Source organism: Bison bison, unplaced genomic scaffold (assembly GCF_000754665.1).
Source record: "Bison bison bison isolate TAMUID 2011002044 unplaced genomic scaffold, Bison_UMD1.0 scf7180017864163, whole genome shotgun sequence".
In the NCBI taxonomy this organism is placed as follows: domain Eukaryota; kingdom Metazoa; phylum Chordata; class Mammalia; order Artiodactyla; family Bovidae; genus Bison; species Bison bison.
In genome coordinates, this window is record NW_011494735.1 from 8,698,237 (window position 1) to 8,713,688 (window position 15,452).

General features: G+C 45.4%; 1 protein-coding gene across 1 annotated transcript; it reads right to left on the bottom strand.

Annotated features, from left to right (window-relative positions):
• Positions 1–6: 6 nt before the first annotated feature.
• On the bottom strand, positions 7–9,795 carry RASSF3 (Ras association (RalGDS/AF-6) domain family member 3). The gene is made up of 4 exons (XM_010841584.1): positions 7,961–9,795; positions 5,695–5,923; positions 4,020–4,129; positions 7–1,245 (listed from the first exon to the last, which is right to left on the bottom strand). The coding sequence occupies exons 1-4, from the start codon at positions 7,967–7,969 to the stop codon at positions 1,096–1,098; spliced, it is 498 nt and encodes a 165-aa protein (XP_010839886.1). The 5' UTR covers positions 7,970–9,795; the 3' UTR covers positions 7–1,095.
• Between the last annotated feature and the right edge of the window lie 5,657 nt (positions 9,796–15,452).

Below are 15,452 nucleotides of genomic sequence, written 5' to 3' on the forward strand. Positions count from 1 at the left end.
GAAGGGAGGGGAAGACTAAAGGGAAAGGAGGGCATGATTGTCAAAAAAGAGTGCTGAGAGCTCCTCACTCTGCAAATCACTCGACAAGTCCCAGTGGTGGGGGCGGGGAGGGGGGAAGGGGATTGGGGGCTACACTGCCTCCTCCCGAAACTCCTTTTCCACTTTGAAAAACAACCTCAGGTGAAACTGTAACTTCACTGGCGTCATAGCTGATGCTCACGGCCCAGACAGCGCAGAGAAGTTGCACCAATCAGACCTTCCGCTCCGGGAGGGCGCTAGCTCACCAAGATGGCGGCTCCTCCTGGCTTCCCCGGTCCGCCGCCGTCAGTTCCTCCTCTGGCTCTAGCTCCTACTTTCTTTGGTTTCCGTTCCCACATTTTACTCACCAGGAAATCAAGCAATATGACCATGGACTTAATGTCTCTAAACTGAAACCTTTTAACCCCTTAAACAAGCAAGTTCACCTCCTTCTCCACCATCCACTTACCCAAACCACCTTCCGTCAGGACTCCCCACCTCCACCCTCCACCTTCTTCCATACTTCCTCTTTTCTGTCAGACTCCTCCAAAATCCTTCACCAACTCCTCAGCGTCCCTAGCTTCCTGTGCCCTTCAATTCACATGAATTGTTTCCTCTGACGTTAAAAACAAAACAAAAAACCCAGTAACAGACAGGTAGTTTCAACATAAGACAAGTATTCAGAGTCCTTGTTAAGCTTTAAAAAAATCATTTGCACAACCTTAAGCTTAACATCATCATATACTTAACTAAAAGAAAATAAGGAAAAATAAAAAACCTCAAAGTCCATGCTTCAAAGCACTCTAGAATGCTCCAGATGAGACCACAGGTTCACAGCTTGCCAAGAGGTAACACCGTGGTGCCGTTAACAGAACAAGCTTGCAGAATCCCTGACAGAGGATGCCCAAGCTGCAGGATGCTGCGTGACCAGTTTGGGGTAACTAGATCTAGAGATTTGTAAAGAGGAAAGGCCCTAGCATCATAGGGCAAGAAAACCGCCCTCCGACAAGAGAGACCCTGGCCGCCGGTGCACACGCAGGTCCCGTGCCGTCCCTGAGGGGCAGAGAGCCCCACACTTTACCCCGGTTTCCATGCCTGGCTGAGGGCTTCTTCCAGCTTGTGTCTGTAGGCCGCGTAGCGCTCCTTCAGGTTCTGTAGCTGCTCGTCTTCTTCCTTGTCCAAGATCCTCAAGAAATTCTGCAGCTCTGGCAGGCTGAAGGCTTCCCACTGTGAGGGAACACAAAAATGAAAAATGCCAGGTGTTTATTAATTCAAGACTTAGGAACGAGGAGGGCGGGGAGCACATGGGGCTGTGATTGCCTTCCCCTCCTGACTCACACTGCCCAACGCTGCCAGGCCTTCTCAGAAGTCCTGGTGGATGAGTGCTGAGCCTCCTGACCAGCCCTACATCCCCACCTCAGCTCACTCCCACTGCCCACTGCTCCCCTCCTCCCAGGGCCTCCAAAAGGGCTCTAAGAGCCAACACCTATCTCCATCAGACACTAACCCACAGAAGCATGAAACGCAACTCCACCCTCCCTTCCACCCTCCCTCTCCGTGGGGTCCTTGTTGTCACTGCCTTCTTCCCCAGTTCCCACTGTCAATCTCACTCCCTCCTATCCACCACCACCCTCCCCTCCAACCCTGGGATAGCCTCCTAGCTCCACTTTTCCATTCCCTAATCTATTCCCCCAAACAACCAGCCTGAACACTCTCTCTAGAATGCCAGTCTAGGCGTGACCCTCCACGTCTGGAATCATCCAATGGCTTCCCGTGGTTGTTTCTGCTACGTCTGAAAGACCCTCCCCTCTCCAGTCCCATCTCTGTCCCTGTGCCCCTCACTCATTATCCTGTGTGGCTTTGCACATGCTCTCCCCTCCTCCACTCTGCCTGGCAAACTCCTGAACCTTCAAGTCCCAGATTCAATGCCACTGTCTCTAAGAAGCCTTCCATGATTTCCTTCCCTTCTCTCTCAGTCAGGATTATGTCTTTTAGAAACTTTCACTGAACACTGGAAGCCCTGATCACGGCCTGATCACAAAGGATCTAAATAGTATTATAATTATTTGCTTAGTATTTCTCTTGTCTGTACTGCATCTGTTATACTTCCAACTATGTGGGCTTTGTCTTTGGCCCTTGAGCTTCTGACTTCATATTCCCTAATAGCACCTGGTACTTGGCAGGCACAAAATGTTCATGGCATTTTTCTTAAAATAAAAAAAAAGAAAAAATTTTTTTTAAGCAGTAAACATCAAGAAGGGTATGTGGCATGACCTGGGAGGTTTCTTTCCAAACTACATGTCCTCCCCTCCCAAAAGGAGGCCCTCAGTCCTGGGCTGAGCACCACTATCTCGGCCAAGAGCAATGTCTGATGGGGGACTCCCGGGGCATGTGGGGTAGGGAAAAACAGGATAACCTATTACAAGTGCAGAGAGAGGAGACAGAATAAAACCACCAAGCGGATAGATGATTGAAGGAGATTGGCTCTTGGAGATTGATTGAGCTAGTTACTAAAGAAAATGAGAAGTGAAGCAGGAGAACAGAAATGTCTACATTAGAATACTCTGTTAATTTGAAAATTAACAATTTATTTTTCACATAAGTTCTCCAAAATAAAGACGTTATAAAATAGCATCTCCCTCCCACTCTCTGACAGCTATGGAAAGTTTCTTCTCTCAATTCAGTTAACCTCGAAAACTTGAGACACAAGCATACCATAGAAAGGTCAGAAAAGCAATCTGGAACATTAGAACACAATGTAAAGTGAATTTCAAAACAAGCCAACATAATTCCCTCCCAGACAATGCAGCTCCAATTACACTAACTAAACTACGTGCAACACTCAGAAAGCAGCACCAAGAAAGGGAAGGTGCTGGCAAGACTGTGCTGATATGTCTGACTTGGGTTTGCAGAGGGTAGACTATCGTGTGCCAACCAAAACCTCAAATTTTAGACTTTTGTAACCAAGCTATCTCTTCAAACTGAGAGTGGATTTTAAGATAAAGATCAAAAGAAACTTCCAAAATGTCCCAAATCACTGTCTTCCTAAAACTCCCCTAAATAAAGTTCCAATTTACAGTGACATATAAACATACTCTTTACCAAGCATGTTTACATACATTTCTAATTTGTGACTCAAAACCACCTTTTCAAGTCCCATTTTACAGATTTTAAAACTGAGGACTGAAAAGAGTAGACTTACCAAAGGTTGTGCTCCTAATCTGGTAAAAGGAATGGCAGGAAGCAGAGTCTTGGTTTTTTAACTTTTAACCTAGAACTATTCTCACTGCATCACAAAATGTTCTACACAGACAATTCATGCCATTTCCGATTCTAGACAAAAGGCTGAGACCCAGAGCTTGAGAGGTTTACTCAACTGACACTTGATCTAGAAGGACAGTCTAAAGTGCCTTTTCCCTCAACTGAACTGATCTAAATACAAGCCTTCTTGGAGAGAAAATGGCAAATAATGCACGTATAGACATGAATTCTTAAATCATCTGGGCAAAGAGGAAAGAGAGAGTCTAGAAAGTTAAATGGCTTTCATAGTAAAGAGACTGTGTTTCCCTTTATTCCCTTTAGAGCAAAGGAGCCTGGAGACTTTGATTACCAGCAAACATATGGAGAGTGTCGACTTTCAAAGCTCAGCTGGATTAGAGTAATTTGGAGGTAGAAAGGGTGAAAATGAGACTGGGTGGTGATCAAATTTTAAAAAAAGTGTATATCCTTCCACCTCTGAAAATTACAGACCAAAATAATGAGTGTTACAAGAAAATTATATTGTAGACTAACTCTGGGTTCATTTCTGACAATTCAAAAACACCCTGCCTCCACAGGACCACCTCTCCTCCCATGACAGGCAGACACACACAGACACACACATTCCCTCTCTCCTCCCCACCCCTCCTCCTCCGCAGTCAGTGGTAGAGTCACTAGACCAGAGCGATAAAACAGGACCAGCTGGTCTGCAGAGTTTAAAGCAAGAATGAACAATCACTTACCTCTCCAATTTCATGTTCGCGCAGAACAAAACTGAGTGTGTCTGTTCTGGGACCTGCTACCAAACGCAGGTAGAGTGGATGTTCCCGGTCCGAGAGCTTGCAGGCGTAGACTGGTGAGAACGAGAGGCATGTCACAAACACAGCACGACATCATTGCCCTCCCCATCCCCCCATCCCCAGATCAACGCAACAGTGTGATTACCTCAGCCACCTGGGCACCACCCCTCATCTTGTCACCAATAAATAGCCCACAGTGGAATGAGTTCTATACTATTTCCATTCTATCTGCATAATGTAAACTGGGCCTTGATTTTAAAAAGGAAATAATTCTTGAGAATGGATTTAAATGAGTAGCACTCTCAAAATGGGCTTATAATTAATCCCGTTCCTCCTTTTAGAAAGCAAGATAAACTTAAAAAAGGATCTGTAATCCCTGCAACAATAAAATTATACCTTCCCAAGAACATGAAATCAGAACTCTAGAAGCAAATCTTCCTACAGATTAATTTAGAATCAGCAGGCACAAACAAAGCAGTCTGTCTGAACGCAAGCTCTGCATTCTCTCTCTCTCTCTCTCGCTCTGCATTCTCTCTCTCTCTCTCTCTCTGTCTCTCTGCCTTGTAGGGTTGAAAGATTTGCCATGTGGGTAATACATCAGTAGGATGCTATTACTGTTAGATTATGCAGCTAAAGATCAGGTGGGGCAGGCAAAGACGGTGGCAAGACAAACTTCCAGATACCACTGCGTTATACATTATATACACATCTCCCCTGGAGATGTAAACTTCCCCCCACTGCTGAGTGCCTGTGGCCTCTGAAGGATGGGAACCTCGGCCTATTCATCCCTGTATTCTGCAGGCTCAGCCCACAGTATGTGTTGAAGAAGCGTGAGCATACTCAGCATCTACTGGGGTTTTATCCCTAGGCAACCAAGGGACTTTCCCATCATGCCAAGGTGAGTGGATTTTCTGCCACAGCTGCTATAGGCTCAACTCAGAAAAACTAGGGAAAGCACAAATGTTCACATATATACACCATTTTCAAATCAGTACTTAGTGAATCACTAAATCCCTGCTGTCCACCATCGGTATCCATTTCTGTTCAGCGATGACCTGATCTGGAATATCTTATTCAGTTTCATGCAGTAATTTAAGATTCTGTTTAATCCACTGATAGTGGGTATTAAGTTCAGACAGGTAGACCTCAGATCAAAATGTTATTCATCTACTGCATATGCCCCTGGAGGGGTAGAGGTGGGGTGGGCAGGGTCACACCTAGCATGAGACAGGCTAAGGGAAAAGGAGGGCCTAGGACTGTGCCATTGACAGAAGCCTGCAAGTTCACCAATCACATCCAACATCAATGTGCTACTGAAAACTTAAGCCCAAAGGCATTCTTTGTGCTGGGTGGGGCAGTGGGGGCAAAGAGGAGGGAGGCTATCCCATAAATCCTCCATAAATACCCATCACATACTTCACATACAGATACCTCTGGGCTCTCAGACCGAGAGCTGTCCACCTGAAAAACTCGGACAACCAGGATGCATTCACCATTTATTCCAGAATATGTCCCTGGGCTCTGACATAACTGATACAGGTACATCCACCAGTCTTCCACAAATGAAGTCAAAAGACAGAAACAAAAGCAGGAACCATTTTCATTTTAAGCATGGTACCTTGATCTTCCCTGTGACACCGCTTATAAAGTGCAAACTTGGTAGGGCTCTCGGTCACAAGAAACTTCTTAAGCAGGGCCTCAATCACTTCGCCAACCGTGTTTGTGCTGCTGATGTGAAGGGTGTTCATACAGCCATTGCTACTGGGAGCGGGTTTTCCAGCAGTCTGTGAAGGTTTGCAGAGTTCCATCTGTACTTTAATGAAGCCAGTGTAAATCCCATTTGAATTCTGAGGCAGGAAGAGGAACACACACATGAGCTGGGCATTTTAGGGAAGGAGCGTATCAAAACAACAACAGAAAAGGAAGGTGAAACACTCCCTCTCTTGTTCGCTTCTTTTATGGCTTTGTGGCAGAGGCTCATTCAAGAGGGCCCCTCAGGAGATGACCTCGGAAAGGTTAACACACTCCAGGAAAGTGCTTCTCAGGCAAGGTCTGCAGGGCAGATGTGGGGACCAAAGCCTGCGAAGCTGCATGTGAAAGGTCGGGGCCCACGGGTGAGCCTCCCATCCCCTGGCACAGATGCTGGCCAAACCACAAGGCTTGTTAAAGCTTGGGGCCATGTGCAGGCTAACTGCTCAAAGGAAACAACATCTCCAACTGATGACCAGCTATTACACAAAAAAGGAAAGTCACAATTAGGACTCTGAAACAGTCAAATAACAAGCAGCAGACAGGAAGCAAACAAGCTATTTTCATTCCTAGTGGCTAGCCTATGTGCCAGCTATTACCAATTTTGTGTAAACTATTTTATATAGCGTAGGATTCCCCGCTAGCATGGGATATACAATGAGGCACTTCAGACACCTCAAGCAGAAATATTTTTAAAACAAATTCAAGTTACAATGTAAACCACAGACATTATGATACAAACACTTGTGTTTTCTTTTGTTTTTTTGTTTGGCTAGGCCACGCAGCATGCAGGGTCCTAATACCCTAACCAGGGGCTCCTGCAGTAGAAACGTGGAGTCCTAACCACTGGACCAGGGGAAATCACCTTCACTTGTCTTAATTGGTGGTAGAATATTTTAGTTGCTACAAATAGTTATAATGGTCTGGTCTTCACTTTTAACTTCTAGTATATTCAGAAAAAAAACAAATATTGTAATGATTTAAATGAGCCTTCAGGTTAAGTTATATATAAATGACAGTTAACACAGAACATGAAAAATCTCCTTTATGGGCCATTATTTTTCTTCCTTTCCGTAAGATCAATTTATAATACTAATTCACTCATTATTCTTGTGGAAAGTATTATACAACATTTCACTTTTTCTTTTTAATCTTTGAAATGACATGGAAATTTGCATCTGTTTTAATCTCCGAGGAGGAATGTTCTGCTTTGATAAAAACCATGTTTGAAAAAGGAGATGTAAGACTGGTGGAATAAAGAGGAATATTATCTGCTGCCTCCCTTTTTGGGCAGAATCCCACCAGATAGGGATCCTTTCTCACAAGGTTTATACTTTTAAAAGCTCCTCCCCAAGGGTCACAGAATTCAGTGGGACCTGTTCTAACCAGGTCGTCCTATCTGAGCTCTGTCAGTTCAGGGTCACTAGACGGCCAGGCAGGGCTTCAAGCCCCTGGACACTGGCACTGAGGGGTGGCAGGTGCTTCGAGGAAGGTCACCAGGTGGCGGGCCAGACCAGCCAGAGGAACCCGCAGCGGGCTCTGCTGTGGGCTCCCCTTCCTGTGTCACCAAGCCTGGGCTTCTCCCTCCTACATCCTCGCTCCCCACTGAGCTTCAAACAGCTCCAGCACAAAGTTGCAGAAAACACAAAGTTGAAACAACAGTGTAGGAAGCTGAGTATTATTAATACACGTTCCGTCTTACACCCACAACCAGCTGAGAAAACTCCAAGCTCAATTATATCCCAATCCATGGTGACAAAATCCTTTTCCTGACACTTCCAGATTTATTTGCGTAAGGTAAAACTTATCTAAGGCCTTGTTAGAATCTGAGTTACCGCCCCTGTGTTAAACAGGCAAGGATTACACTCAATGCTAAGAACCCTTTGGAGGTCATAACATCTTTCAAAATAAAATGTTATGAAGTGTTGACTGATTTTGAGATAAAGCTACTTCAAAATACAGCTTTCATTTGAAAGATGCAGAAATATCGGGTTTTCCGGTCCTATGTACCTTAATCTTTAAATTTCTGCAAGCGTGATTCAGACATTTTTAAACATACAGACTGTGGTACCAACAACTTATAGTTGTCCTTTGACATTGTCAAGCTAAACAGTATTATTAGCATGGGTGCTCACCAAGGTCATCTTCAACTTGTCTGTGACTGCTAAGTTGTATTTATGAACTTTCTCTTTGATTTCCTCTTTGCTGAGGTAATTGTGGGTTTCCTTCTCTTTCTCCACATCCTAGAAGGAAAATAAGCCAAACCATCCATGAGCAATCATAGGAAAAAATGCAGAAAAGCCAGGATTCTTTTCACATGCCACAAAACAATAACTATGGAGCGCTTTACCTTCACACACACACACACACACACACCCCTTATGAACTTTACGATTTTTATAGCTTTACAGTCTTTATCAGCAAATGGTAGTTAATAAGTGTTAAACTGGCACTAATCACTGACCTGTCAAATTCAACACAACTGCCAGAAGGTAATTTCATCTTCCAAAGGAAGATACAAGTAGCCAGACTTCCTGGACCCACCCACTCTCAACCCCCATCCCTCCAGTCTCTCCCCACACTCTGGAGGGGAAGATTTTAGTGAAATCCTCTCTTGACTGTGAAAATTTCACTAACTGTTTTGTCTAAAGAGCTCAACCAGTGTATGACATCGTGTGACAGCTGATGTCGATCACCGATGGCCACACTCCAGAGTACTGTGGCCCCTGAAGCCAGGCATGCCAGGCACCTGACTTACACGGCATTTGCTTCTCCCAAAAACCTAACCAAGCAGGCATTTTTACTTTCGTTTCTAGATGAGATCAAGTTCTAAGACATAAACTAATATACCAATAAAAACTGCTCTGTATAAGTGTTGGCACTTACCTGAAAAACCTGATCCCAAAGCCCACCCATCCTCAGTAACTCCAGGCACTTCCACCCGGGGTCCTCATTTAATCTTCGTCAGCATCCCCATGTTACAGAGACACTGAGGTTAACAGGGGTCAAGTTTCTTGCCAGGGACAACCCAACTGGTTAAGAGACCAGGCTCGATTTTAACGCAGGTCCACTATGCTGTTTCCACTAAACTGAATAGGCCCCCACCATTCCTGTGTGGGTGTTTGAAAACTTAAAGAAAGGCTGCATAATCAGATTCAAGCCTGGGAAATAAACTCAAAAAAAGAAGAGGGTCCTAATAACCTTCAAGATAGAAGATCGGATGATTTAATAACCCCCTAAATACAGCCTTTAAAAAGTACCTCTTTTCCAGCCAGATACATCACCCCATCCTCGCAGCTGCAGGCTATCCGAGTAGGCATTTGCTCCCACCAGGCACTGTGAGCTAGTGTGATGAACACACCCCCACCAGCGAGGAAAGAACTTTAAGGGCATCAAATCCATTCAGGTCTCAAGTTCCTTGACTGGAGACCCAGAGAGAGCTGTGCTGACTGTAAGTCATCTCAGGAACTTTTCGATTCCAGTCCTGTCCTGGCGAGGTCTGACGGGTCAGTGTTGGGAGGCCAGCGTGGTCACTGCCCAGCTTTGGAAACAAACCTCAAGTCCCTTGGGGAGCATTCTATCTACCAGTGTCAAGTCCCAGAGCAATCTTATTTTTGGTGTCAATGATTAGGGAAGGAAAAAGCTGTAGATTAAAGTAACTTTTCAGGAGCTTCAGTGACTATTTCCTATTTAAAACATGTCTCTCAAGTCTCTCTGCCTGACCTGCTCTTTCCAGTCCACAATTAGCCAGCTACAGGTCATGGCTGAAGCAGAAAATGAGTCTTCCAGCATTCATTATTCACTATGAACTATCCAAAGACTCTTCAAAGCATACCCTAAAAAGTATACAATAAGAGGGGGAGGGATAAACTAGGTATTTTGGATTAACAGAAACACACTAATAAATACTAAAGATAAACACCAAGGACCTACTGTATAGTAGAGGGAACCATATTCAGTATCTTCTACAACTTATAATGGAAAAGAACCTGAAAAAGAATCTATCTGAAACAGAACCACTTTGCTGTACACCTGAAACACAGTAAATCAACTACACCTCAATTGAGAAAAAAAAAGAAAATAATTATAATACATGGTACTTCCCTGGACGTCCAGTGGGTAAGACTGCGTTTCCATGACTAGGGACGAGCATTCAATCCCTGGTTGGGAATCCCAACTAAGATCCCACATGCCACACACTACAGCCAAAAATAACCTTTCATTAAACAAAATATATATACGTAACATTTTAAAAACAAAAGTATACAATAAGAGACGTTCCATTTCATGGGTGTGGGACGTGATGCTGGCAGGGAAAGGGTGCTGGGAAAGTGCCCCATTCCAACCAGACTTGCAACTGGGCCAGGTCACCAAAACTAATGCTGTGCTCTGGGCTACTAACCTGAGTCTGCTCTCTCGTTTCTTTTCAAATAAGAAATGATACTGGAGTAGACAACTCCAAAGTGTTTCCCGGCTTTCTGTTAGCAAAAATGTGCTTCCACTAGTGTGACCAATGAGACAGGATGGCTCCACTCAAGGAATCAAGGAAACCAAAGGCTCACCATTAAAAATACACAAAAATAGTGACCTGTCTGAATACTGGAGCATACATGTGATCCAGGGGCTTACTACTTGAAGAAAGAAGGAGAGAAAGGCTGAGAGGAGTGCAGAAGAGCAATGGGCAGGCGGTCAGATCATTTCGGTCAGTCTTTGATCACAGGTTTTGCTGATGACACTGGACTTGGCTCCCATCTTGAGGCCCCCTCGGGTCAGCATTCCCAGGAGCTTTAGTTAAAGGCGCAGGCCAGTCTGGGAAGAGAAACTTGCCCTGGGTCATGCACACACGCATAACTGAGACATGCCTGTGTAAACCACTTAGCCGACTTCCTCAGAGATTACAAACCCAGCAAACCATAGGAAGCAACAACAGAGAAGAGCCGGACCCAAAGGTCTCCAATATCTCCTCCAAACCTAAAATCTCATTATTAAAAGATCAACTGCAAAGCAAATCCCAGAGAAGCAATTAAACCCTAAAGGGCTGTGAGCTTGTATTTTCTTTAAATACCTATATATACTTGTGAATCAAGTATAATTGATTCACAACATTATAATAGTTTAAGGTATAAACATAGTAGGCTTCCCAGGTGGTGACAGTGGAAAAGAACCCGCCTGCTAATGCAGGAGACACAGAAGACTCAGGTTCGATCCTGGGTTCAGTAAGATCCCCTGGAGCAGGGCATGGCAAGCCACTCCAATATTCTTGCCTGGAGAATCCCTTGGACAGAGGAGCCTGGAGGGCTACAGTTTATAGGGTCGCAGAGTTGGACACGACTTAAGTGCTTTGACGTGTAACATCCTGTTTGTTTCAAGTGTAGAACCTAATGACTTTATATGTACATAAAAATGGTCACCAAAATAAGTTTAGTTTACATTCATCACCACCCAGAGTTAATTTTTTTTTCCTTCTGATAAGAGTCTAAGATCTACATTCTTCTTCTGTGATCTTGCATTTTTCAGTCAACTGAGGTAGCACTCACCAAGGCCCACTCATTCAGCAAGTATTTTCTCAACAGAAGCTGTGGGCCAGGCCTTGCCCCGTGAGGGCACGTCACACAGCACCTCCCATCTTCATGGCACTTCCTGTCCAGCACAGGTGTGAGTGAGGAATGCCAGAGAAAAAAGACTTCCAGGAGGTTAACTAAGCTCAGTTCCTCCAAGTAAAGGAGTCTGGCAGCAAAGGGAAAGGCCTAGGAGCCACACGTGAGGCCCTGGAGTGGAGGACACTGGTTTCTTTTAGTGTCGGAAGTGGGGAAAGTCTCCTGATTTGGGAAGCGTCTAGCCTGTTTAACCCTTTAAAAGAGGACACCCTCGCCCTTCCTCTCACACCAGAAGACTCCTCCTGCATGCCTATGGGTTCCCGTGAGGGAACGTCACACAGCACCTCCATCTTCATGGCACTTCCTGTCCAGCACAGGTGTGAGTGAGGAATGCCAGAGAAAAAAGACTTCCAGGAGGTTAACTAAGCTCAGTTCCTCCAAGTAAAGGAGTCTGGCAGCAAAGGGAAAGGCCTAGGAGCCACACTTGAGGCCCTGGAGTGGAGGACACCCTTCCCGGGTGGCTCAGATGGTCAAGAATCTGCCTGTGATGCAGGAGACCTAGGTTTGATCCCTGGTTCGGGAAGATCCCCTGGAGAAGGGCATGGCAACCCACTTCAGTATTCTTGCCTGGAGAATCCCATGGACAGAGGAGGGTCTCAGAGAGTCGGGCATGACTGAGCTACTAACACTACTACTATACTAGCAGAACAGAACCCAGAAGGGAGAAAGTAGATTCCATGAGTACAAAGGAAGGAGAGGGTTAAAAAAAAAACCACGTGGCGGGCGTGGAGCACAGAGCATGGAGCATAAACATTCATCTGTAATTGCCTGGCGAGGAGGAAATGGCAGGGTCGCAGGAGTCTCTGAACGCATCCGCTATTGTTCTTGGCAGCTGGGGAGGGTATGGTGCCACGCCCGAGAGTGTCTGCTTGGGAAGTTAGTTACCAGTCATCTTTTTTATAAGCCACTTTTCTTTTACATTCCCCAAACCCTCCAGTTTCTCAGAGGGTGAGCTCAAAACTATAAACCCTAGACTCTTTGCTCACGTTTACACCTAGCAATCTCTGGACGGCTTGCTCTTGGGTTTACCTCAGTTCCTGGGTGAGGTCACACTGCTGTTTTTACACCGATGAACTTTCGTAAGGGGCACGCCCTACCTCCCAGACACACAGGAATCCCAGGCAGCGTGGCTCAGACTGTGTGAAGTCAGCGTGGCCCGGCTCCAGGTTGGAGGGGCTCACAACCCAACTGTCCAAGAATATACAGACCCCTACGAACCTGGACACTGCTTACACCCTTCCTGCCATTTTTTTGTCTAATTCTGAAATCATATCACAATTAAAGTTTTTTTCTTCCAGTTTTATTGAGATATAATTGACAACAGCACTGTATAAAATACAGCATAATTTCTTGAGTTAAAAATATAACAATAAAAAAAAAACCCTAAACAAGTATAAAGCATCTGAGAGTAACTACGAGGGGGGAACAGGGAGAAAGGGAGAGAGATGGGAGGGCAGAGGGAGGGAAAAGAAGAGAAGGTGAATATGGCCCTATTGCTCCTTCTGTTTGAGCCTAGTGAAGGCAGCTGGTCTAAGGCTTAGGCATACTTAGGTCTGAATCATGGCTCTGCCACATTCTAGCTGTGGGACCAAAGGTGAGTTATTTAACCTGAGTCTCAGTTTTCTCATCTTTTTAAAATGTACAGAACAATATGAACTTTATAGGACTGTTATGAAAGTAACAGTCATGTCCGACTCTTTGTGACCCATGGCCAATACAACCCATTATTCAACAACTACTTATTACATGCCTCCTGGTGCCCAGCTCTGTACCAAGCACTTAAAACTGGGAGAGACCACTCTGGTCCCAGCCTTTCTGCCTTTTCTTGGTTCTCAGCCTAGTCAAGTCTGTCGTACTCCCTGCCCTTGCATGTGTGGCATTATTTTGTTTGCATCACAGACCTCTCCAAGAAACAACTGACTCTTTAAAAATTGCAAATAGCCCAGATTCCTAGGTTGAGTGGAGGACAATACATATCCACATCATGCCAAGACAGGAGTAAAGACTGTCATCACCTCCCCACTGGCAGTCCTGCGGCTCTCATGGGGAACAGCTCTGACTCCTGACCAGTTTGGGGCCCAGCCTCTCTCAGTGGAGGAGGATAAACTTATCAAGTCAACAGGTACCTTCTCTAAGTGAGGTTCCATTCCAAACTCATGAATTCCTACTTTTCATCTCCTCTCCAGCTGAATAGGCAGTGACCTACTGATGTCCCTCAAAGACTGGGATGCTGGGTGCAATTACAGCTGGAACAGGTGCCAGCCTTGTATTGTGTAGGGGATAAAACACCAAGCACCCTCCTTCCTAAGACTACCCTTCCCTGGACAAGTTGGCCATGCTGCAAATGGAATTCACAAATAGCTTGAGAGAAGTGTAGTCTAGGTAAAGACTTCACACGTCTTCCTTCCAGGTTCTGTTCCAACAAAGACATCATATGAAGTATCACGGACCTAAGCAAAATAGAAACATCTCCAGGAGAGATTCTTCTACGGCAATCAAGGAGGAACCTATAAGCAAACCAAAGCAGGTCTGCATATGAAAGCACAGGATGAAGCAGTGATTTCCAGGAACTACTGAGCAAGCCATTTGTGGAGCTCAAAAGACGCTTTCTGCAAGTCAGGGGTGATGCTCCTGAATTGTATTTTAAACCATTAGATTAGCAGGTAGGAAAACACTGTCCCGAGATGTCCTTTACATGTGCAAAGCGGAAACCCTGTGATGAACACAGAAACGCTGTTACACAAAGCTAAGCCTGCAAAGTCCCAAGAGGGTCAATTCAGGAGCCGCATGAGCCTCAGATTCGATCCCTGGGTCCAGAAGATCCCCTGAAGGAGGAAATGGCAACCCACTCCAGTACTCTTGCCTGGAAGGTCCCATGGACAGAGAACCCTGGCAGGCTACAGTCCAAAGAGTCACAAAGAGTCGGACATGACTGAGCAGGCACACGAAATGCCCCGCTCAACCCTGAATGGTGCTCTCAAGAAAGTCCATGGGGGACAGCTTCATATTTACAGTCAACATCTGCCAAACATTCCTCGCTTACGGCACCACAACCTCTAAGTGTTAAAGTAGGTAGAGGTGCTGTGGGAACTCAGAAAGTTCCATCCAACAGCATGATCTGAAATGATGGAAAAGCTCTATATCTGCATTGTCCAAAATAGGACAAGCCACACATGGCACCTGAGAGTTTGAAATGGGGAACTGAGTTTTAAATTTTATTTCATTTTAAATAATTTAAGTGTACATAGCCTCAGGCAGCTAGTGGAACTCCAGTGGACAGTGTGAAGCTGAACTGCAACGTGGGCAGGTGTCATGAACAAGGGAGGAAAACCCACAAGAAAGCAAAGCAAAATACATCACAGTAAAAAGACAATTGTTCTGGAATAGTGAAAGTGTTACTCACTCAGCTGTGTCCAACTCTTTGTGACGCCATGGACCGTAGTCCACCAGGCTCGTCTGTCCATGGGATTTCCCAGGCAAGAATACTGGAGTGGGTAGCCATTCCCTTCTCCAGGGAATCTTCCCAAACCAGGGATCAAACCCGGGTCTCCTGCACTGCAGGTAGAGTCTGGAGTAAGGAAGAGTCTATTCCTGAAGGAAAGAACCAGAACACTTGTTTCTGGAAGGTTGGGTGCTACTGTTTTTTCTTTTCTGTTTGTCTGTTTTGTTTATTTGGGTTTTTTGGCCACGTGACGGGGCATGCGGGATCTTAGTTCTTAGCTCCCCAACCAGGGATGGAACCTGTGCCCCCTGCAGTGGAAGCTCAGAATCTTAAGCACTGGAGCACCAGGGAAGTCCCAGGTGCCGTTCTGACCTTAAAAGCACAGCGTGCTGCTTGCTGCCTCATTCTCATGGCACCAGGGTTGACGGGTGCCACGTCAAGGGACGGCTGGCCATGGCACACTGATTCATTCTCACCAGTCTCGGGTTGTATCCCCCACCACACAGGAAGATTTTTTTTTTTTTTACT